Source organism: Aureococcus anophagefferens (assembly GCF_000186865.1).
Source record: "Aureococcus anophagefferens unplaced genomic scaffold AURANscaffold_14, whole genome shotgun sequence".
Taxonomy (NCBI): domain Eukaryota; class Pelagophyceae; order Pelagomonadales; family Pelagomonadaceae; genus Aureococcus; species Aureococcus anophagefferens.
This window is the reverse complement of record NW_008705574.1, coordinates 958,136-965,899: the sequence shown is the minus strand read 5'-3', so window position 1 is coordinate 965,899 and position 7,764 is coordinate 958,136. Positions and strand designations below refer to the sequence as shown.

The 7,764-nt window shown below is 73.3% G+C and overlaps 1 protein-coding gene across 1 annotated transcript; it reads left to right on the top strand.

Moving 5' to 3' along the window:
• Positions 1–5,200: 5,200 nt before the first annotated feature.
• AURANDRAFT_28631 (hypothetical protein) lies at positions 5,201–7,498 on the top strand (the record flags this gene model as incomplete). The annotated part of the gene is made up of 1 exon (XM_009040276.1): positions 5,201–7,498. A coding segment is annotated over one exon (2,298 nt), but the record flags the coding sequence as incomplete, so codon positions are not given.
• Between the last annotated feature and the right edge of the window lie 266 nt (positions 7,499–7,764).

The window sequence follows — 7,764 nt, the reverse complement described above, 5'->3', positions numbered from 1 at the left end:
TGCATTTTATTCCCCCACTCCACACTCACATAAAATAGTTGGCGCCGTTGCACCTTGCGTCTCGAGCCAGCTCGAGCTGGGCTTCGACGCCGTTGCGCACCGACACGCCTCGACAAACCGACACGCCTCGACAAAATGACCGCGCGCAAGACGATGCAGATGAAATCCCACCTCGGACGTACCGGATGCTCGACGAGCCGCAGCCGCGCCGCTTAGACCATACGCGATAACGAAATGCAACTCGTGCTACATGAACGCCGTGCTGCAGATGTTCCGGGCGAGCGACTGGTTCGTCCGGTTCATGCTCAATCTGCGGCTGCCGTCGCGCGAGGACTCGCTCGTGCGCGAGTTTCAGCTCGTCCTCGCGCGCATAGCGCCATGACTGGCGCTCGACCGCTGCTGGGGTCGCGGAGCCCGCCGGCTTTGCGACTCATCCGGAAATCGCCGCGCACGCGCCCACGCCGTTCAAAGCGCAGATGGCAAGTAAGGCGGCTCGGCTGGAGCGGTCGGGGGCGCGCGGCGCGCGCGGAGAACGCGACCGCAACATGGGGGAAATCAGCCAAAGACAGCCGAAAGCACGCGAGTCCTCGAAACAAGTCTCGCACGCCGGCGTCGACGTTCGCGTTCCCTGAGCGGTGGCGTTCCCTCGGCGGCTCAAGAAGCTCGTCCCGAAGCGCATTCGCCGGCTCTTCAAGCGCAAGAAGCCGCCGCCGCCGCCCGCGCCGCCGCCGCCGCCGCCGCCGCGGCGCCCGCGGCCGCGGACCCCCCCGCCGCCGACGCGGACGACGACGACGGCGACATGACGTCCTTCGCGACGCGCCCGCCGTCGACGAAGAAGCGCGCGGCGCCGAAGCGGTCGTCGCGGGCCGACGAGGCCGGGGGCGCGCGCGCGGCCGTCAAGAAGGCCGCCGAGGCCGACCGCCCGCGGCGGCCGTCGTCCAAGGACGCGGGCGACGTGCCCGAGCACCGCAAGATGGCGAGCCTGCTCCGCAAGCTCGAGGCCGAGGGCAAGAAGGGCTCGGGAGCTTATAAGGAGCTCGCCGCGAAGCACGGCGCGGCGCTCCACCGGCGCCTCAAGGAGCTCAAGTGCGACTTGACGGACGCCGAGCTGCGCACGCTCAACAAGCCGGACAACGAGGGCGAGATCCCGCTCCACAAGGTCGTCTACGAGTATTTCGCTTTGGCGTCCGGAGCCAAGGGCGCGACGACGTCGAAGCGGATGGACGCGTGCGTCGCCAAGGCGCGGGGTTTGTGCGAGGCCGGCGCGAAGATCAACCACAAGAACAAGTACGGCGACACGCCCCTCCTGGCCGCGGCCCAGACCGACTCCGCGGACATCGCGAAGGTGTTGTTGGAATACCGCGCGGATCTGACGCTCAAGAACCGCCAGGGCTACACGCCCCTGCTCATGGCCGCGTCGGAGAACCGGCCCGGCGCGGTCGCCGCCATCGTGCCCGAGATGTTCGCGCGGCGGTTGAGCCTGGACGCGCTCTCGGGCGGCTACTCGGCGCTGCACTGGGCGTGCATCAACAACGCGCCGAAGATGGTCCAGGTCCTGCTCAAGCACAAGGCGAACAAGAACCTGGGCACGGACCCCGACGGCCACACGCCCCTCATGAAGGCCGCGGCCTACAACTCGGCCGCGTCCGTCGAGCAGCTGCTCCGCGCGCGCTGCGACGCGACGGCGGTCGACGCGGACGGCCGGACCGCGCTCCACCACGCGGCGAAGAACAAGGCGACGCTCTGCGTCCAGATGCTCATCGCGTCCGGCGTGCCCGCGGACGTCGTCGACGACCACAACCAGAAGGCCGTCTTCTACGCGGCGGTGGCGAAGTCGAAGCCCTGCGTCACGGCCATCTCCGCGGCCATGCCGGGCTTCAAGAACACGCCGGACGCCCAGAAGGTCAAGCTCATCATGGAGGGCAAGCGCGTCGCCCACGACGACGACGACGACATGGGCGGCGACGGCTGGGGCGGCTGCTTCGGCGGCTCCGGCGGCGGCGGCTGCTTCTGAGGGAACGCGTAAGGCGCGCGACCGGGGCGGCGGCGCGTCCGCGCGACGGGGCGACGGGGCGGGCGTCGAGGCTCTCGCGAGGAGGCGCCCGGGCGCGGCCAGGGATCCAGGGGTGCGTCGCGCGCGGCGCCGCGCGCGACGACGACGACCGCTGCCTGGTCGGCTGCTCGTCGGGCCCAGGTGTCTCGCCGCGCCGCAGCCGCACAAAGCCAGCAAAAGCGTCGGCCGCAGCGCTGCCATGGCCGCCGACCCCTTCGAGGGCGCCGCGAGCGACGGCCTCGATGAGCTCAACGCCAAGCTCCAGGAAGAGATCGCCGCGCGCGAGGAGAAGGAGCGCGTGCTGACGGTGCGCCATCCCAAACAAGCAACGCGACGGCATCCGACGTTGCCGCCCCGCGCGCAGGAGGAGCGCAAGGACCAGGCGGAGAAGGACCTCGACAAGTACTACGACGACCTCACGGACAAGAAGGCCATGAAGCAGGCCCAGAACCGCGCGGCGCCGGCGCCCGCGGCCGGAACCGCCGGCCGCCGCGGCCGCCGCGCGCGCGTGCGCGCGCCGCCGCCGCCGCGCCGCTTGTGACGTCCCGCCCGCAGGCGAGCACGAGGAGCTCACCAAGGCCCAGACGGAGAAGGACGTCTCGAACCCCTTCGAGCGCGTCGTCGACCTTATCGGCGGCGCGGCCGACGACGGCGCGGCCTGCGACAAATCGATTTTCCGCTCGCTGCTCGTGAGGCTCAAGAACGACCCCAAGCCGCCGGCGAGGCCAGCGGCGGCGGAAACCGAGCCGGCGGCGCCCGAGCCGGAGCCGGCCGACGACCCGTTCGCGGCCGCGGACCCGTGACGCGGCGCGCGCGCGCGGCGGCGGACGCCCGCGGGCCGCTCGGACCGACCCGCGGCGGACGACGGCCGCCGCTTCGACACAATAACGATGTTTGAACTTGTTTTGGCGGCGTCGGGGGCTTCATGTTGAAGGCAACGTGCTCTGCCATTTTGTGGACATGGTGGATGACAAGACTCACATCGGCTGGAGCCCGTAGCGTTGGGCATCCACAAAGCCATGTCCATGTCCGGGGACCACCGCGACGCCCTCGCCAACACGAGCCTCGAGGTGCTCCAGTTCGGCGGCGCCGTCGCCGCGGCCTGCTACGTGCGCGCGAAGCTGCGGGCGCCGGCGCACCCGGGCGCCTGCGCGCTGCTCACGACCAACGACGCCGAGGCCGGCGGCGCCACGCTCCGCGCCGTGCGCGCGGAGGTCGGCCCCTACTGGGTCGCGGAGCTCGCGGCCGGCCTCGTCGCGGCCCACAAGCTGCTGAGCCTCTGCGCGGAGAACGCGCGCGCGCACCAGCGCGTGCCCCACCCCTACCCGGCCGTCGGGGGCGTCGCGTCGTGCCTCGCGTACGCGCTCGTCGCGCGGCTCTTTTCCGCGGTGTCGTCGAGCCCGCCCGGCGGCGGGAAGCGGACGCGCGCGGGCGAGCGCGCGGCGTCGGCCGCGCTCTGCGCCTGGTGCGGTCTGGGAGTATTGTTCGAGGCGACGTGCCCGTCGGACCGGTTCTACGTGGCGCCGCACACGGACGCCGGCGGCCGCGACGGCGAGGCCGCGGTCCGCCTCGTCGCGCTGTCCGTGGGCTTCGCGGCCGCGCTGCTCGCCGTCGCGGCGCCGCCGGCCGTCGAGCTGCGGGAGGCGCCGGCGACGCCCGAGGAGGCGGCGTCGCTCCTGTCCTTCGTCACTTTCGGCTACTTCACGCCCGTCGTCGATAAGGGCGCGGCGCCGAAGCGGTACCAGCTGTCCGGCGGCGACGTGCCGCCCGTCGCGCCCGACGCCGGCGCCGCGGCGTGCCTCCGGGCCTTCGAGGGCGCCTTCGACGAGGCGCCGGCGTCCGCGTTCTGGCTCGGGCCCGCGCTCGCGCCCTGGGACTTTTGGACCGCCGCGGCGTTCCAGCTCGGCGCCGTCTGCTTCCAATTCGCGCCGTCGCTCGCCATCCACGCGCTGCTCGCCTTCCTCGGGAGCCGCGGCGCCGCGGGGACGGCGCCCGGGGCGACGCCGCGGTCCGTGTGGCTCGGGCTCGCGCTGTTGGGGCTCGCGCCCGTGGGCCTCGGCGTCTGCGACACGCAGCGCATGATGCGGGGCAAGACGGTGGGGCTCAAGGTCCAGGCCGCGGCCTGCGCCGCGGTCTTCCGCAAGGCCCTGACCGTCGACCCCTTCGGCGCGAAATTCTCCGTCGGCGAGTGCGTGAATCTCATGGCGACGGACGCGCGGACGCTGTGCCGCCTCTTCACCTTCGGCCACCAGCTCTGGGCCGCGCCGCTCCAGACGGCCGTCGCCGTCGCCGGGCTCTGTTTTTTAATCGGCTGGGCGGCGCTGCCGGGCGTCGCCGTCGTCCTCTTCTCCATGCGGTGCACGACGGAGCTCACGAAGCGCGTGAAGCGGCGCCAGCGGTCGATGGAGAAGGTGCGGGACCAGCGGCTCTCGCTGCTCTCGGAGTACGTCGCCGGCGTCCGCGTCGTCAAGCTCTTCGCCTGGGAGGCGGACTGCGCGGCGCGCGTCGGCGCGCTGCGGCGCGAAGAGCTCGGCCACCTCGCGTGGAACAGCGTCCCGCGGCTGCGAATTTCGAGAGATTTCGGGTGGGAAAACGATGAAAAATCGTTACCGACGTGCTTGGTAGGCGTGGAAGCTCTTCTATCGGGCCTGGTTCAAGGTCTTCCGCAACGTGGGCACGGTCGTGGGCTTCGCGGCCTTCGCGACGTCGCGCGCGGCGTGGTACCTCGCGCTCGACGGGCGAGCCGCGACCGCGGGCACGACGGAGGGCTTCACGGCGCTGGTGCTCTTCGCGACGCTGCGCAGCGGCCTCGCGATCTGGCCCCAGGTCGTCCAGATCTACGTGCAGGCCAGCGTGGGCTGGGAGCGCATCGCCAACTTCCTCGGGCGCGACGACCTGCAGGCGGGCGCGACGTCGAAGAGCGGCGCGCGCGGCGAGTGCCGCCTCGCGCACGGCGGCGACGGCGGCTTCGCCGCGTGGTCCGCCGGCGGCGCGGCCGTCCTGCGCGGCCCCTGCGCCTTCGTCGCCGCGCCGGGCGCGCTGACCTGCGTCTACGGGCCCACGGCCAGCGGCAAGTCGTCGCTGCTCCGCGCGCTGCTGGGAGAGTTGCGGCTCCGCGGCGGCGCGACGGCCGCGCTCGGCGGCCGCGTGTCCTACGTGCCCCAGAAGCCCTGGATCTGGAACGGCACGCTCCGGGAGAACATCTTGTTCGGCGCACCGCTCGACCGAAACCGCTACGACGCGGTGGTGGCCGCGTGCGGGTTGTCGCGCGACTTGAACGAGCTGCCCGCGGCGGACGAGACGGAGATCGGCGAGAAGGGCGTCAACCTCAGCGGCGGCCAGCAGCAGCGCGTCGCGCTCGCGCGGGCCGCCTACGCGGACTCCGCCGTCGTCCTGCTCGACGACGTCCTCTCCGCCGTCGACAGCCGCGTCGGCGCGCGGATATTGGACGACCTCGTCGACGGCCCGCTCTTCCGCGGGCGCACGGTCGTGCTCTGCACGCACCAGGTCCGCGCGACGGCGCGGCGCGCGGCGCGCGTCTTCGAGATCGAGAACGGGCGCGTCGCCGAGCGCGACGCGGATCCCGACGACGAGCGCGCGGAACCGCGCGCGTCCGCCGGCGTCGACGAGCGGCCGGACGCGCGGCGCGGCGAGGACGGCAAGCTGACGAAGGAGGAGCACCGCACCGCCGGCGCCGTCGCGTTGCAGCTCTACTGGACCTACATGCGGAGCGCCGGCGGCGCCTCGTTCGCCGTGGTCTGGGCGAGCCTGGGCGGCTTCGTCCAGGCGGCGTCGTTCGCGAACCGGCTCTCCTTTGGCCGCTGGGTCGCGACGGCGCAGGGCGACGGCGGCGGGGCCTTCGGTCTCTACGCGGCGACGACGGCCCTCTTCGTCGCGCTGGTCGCGCTCCGCGCGGCGCTGAGCGGAATCGGCTCGTGGCGCGCGTCGTCGCGGATCCACGACGCGATGCTGGCGCGGCTGCTCGGTGCGCCCCTGGCCTTCTTCGAGCGGACGCCGAGCGGGCGGCTCCTCAACCGCTTCTCGTCGGATCTCGCGTCCGTCGACGACGAGCTCATGGACGAGCTCTACCTGTTCGTCGACGCGGCGGCGTCGCTCGTCGCCGTCGTCGTCGTCGTCGTCGCGCTGGTCCCGCTCGTCGTCGTCGCCTGGGTGCCCGTCCTGCTGGCGACGTCCCGCGTCGCCGGGCGCTACCTCGCGACGTCGCGCGAGCTGAAGCGGCTCGACAGCACGACGCGGAGCCCCATCTACGGCGGCTTCTCGGAGGCGCTCGACGGCCTCTCGACGATCCGCGCGTTTGCGCGCGGGGCGCTCGAGGCGGGCAAGCACGAAAAGCTACTGGACGCGCACTCCGCCGCGGAGCTCGCCTTGTGGACGTCGAACCGGTGGCTCGTGCTCCGCCTCCAGCTGCTGAGCGCGGCGATCTACGTCGCCGTCGCGGCCTACGCGGTCCTCGCCGCGGAGCGCGCGGCGCCGGCGCCGGGGTCGACGACGGCGCTCGGCCTGGTGCTGCTCTACGCGACGCAGTGGGTCCAGTCGACGAACCAGGTCGTCCGCCAGCACGCGACCGTCGAGATGCAGATGAACTACGTCGAGCGCTGCGACGAGTACGCGACGAAGCTGCCGAATGAAGACCCGGGGGGCGCCGCGCCGCCGGGGGCCGCGCCGTTCCCGGCGGGCGCGCTGGCCTTCGAGGACGTGTGTTTGCGGTACGCGTCGAGCCCGACGGACACGCTCCGGCGCGTGTCCTTCGCCGTCGCGCCCGGGAGCCGCTGCGGCGTCGTCGGGCGCACGGGCGCGGGCAAGTCGACGCTCGTGACCGCGCTGCTGCGGCTCGCGCCCCTCGCGGGCGGCCGCGTCCTCGTCGACGGCGTCGACGTCGCGGCGCTCCCGCTCGCGGTCTTACGGCGCGGCGTCGCCGTCGTGCCGCAGGCGGCGACGCTGTTCTCGGGCACGGTGCGGTCGAACCTCGACCCCTTCGGTTCCGCAGCGGACGGCGCGCTGCGCGAGGCGCTCGCGCGCGCGGGGCTCCGGGACGCGCTGGGCCCGGACCGCGCGATCCGCGCGGGCGGCGACGACGTGTCCGGCGGCGAGGCGCAGCTGCTCTGTTTGGCGCGCGCTTTACTCAAGGGCGCGAATCTCCTCGTCTGCGACGAGGCGACGGCGAGCGTCGACCGGCGCGCGGACGAGGCCATCCAGCGCGTCGTGCGCGGGCTCGAGTGCACCGTGCTCTGCGTCGCGCACCGGCTCCGGACCGTCGCGGGCTTCGACCGCGTGGTCGTGCTGGACCGCGGCGCCGTCGCGGCCTTCGGCCCGCCCGGCGACCTCCTCCGCGACGAGGCCTCGCCCTTCTTCGACCTCTGCCACGCGTCGGGCGAGCTCGACGTCCTGCGCCGGCTCGCGGCCGGCGGTCCTCACGCGGACTAATACTCCTCCCGGGGACCGCCCCTGCGACGTGGCGCGGGTTGGCACGGCGGATGTCGGAGCCGCCCCGCGTCGCGAGCCCCCCGGGCCTCGGCGTCCTTACGTCTTCCCCGGGTTCGCGAAGAGGAGGCGGTCGCGGGCGACGAGCTCGTCGTCGGCGGCGGCGGCGCCCCGGGCGCGCAGGAGCACGGCCACGGTGCCCTCGAAGTCGCCGCGGCGCGTCGCGCGCGCGCGATCTAACGGCGTCTCGCCGTCGCTGTTGAGGCGCG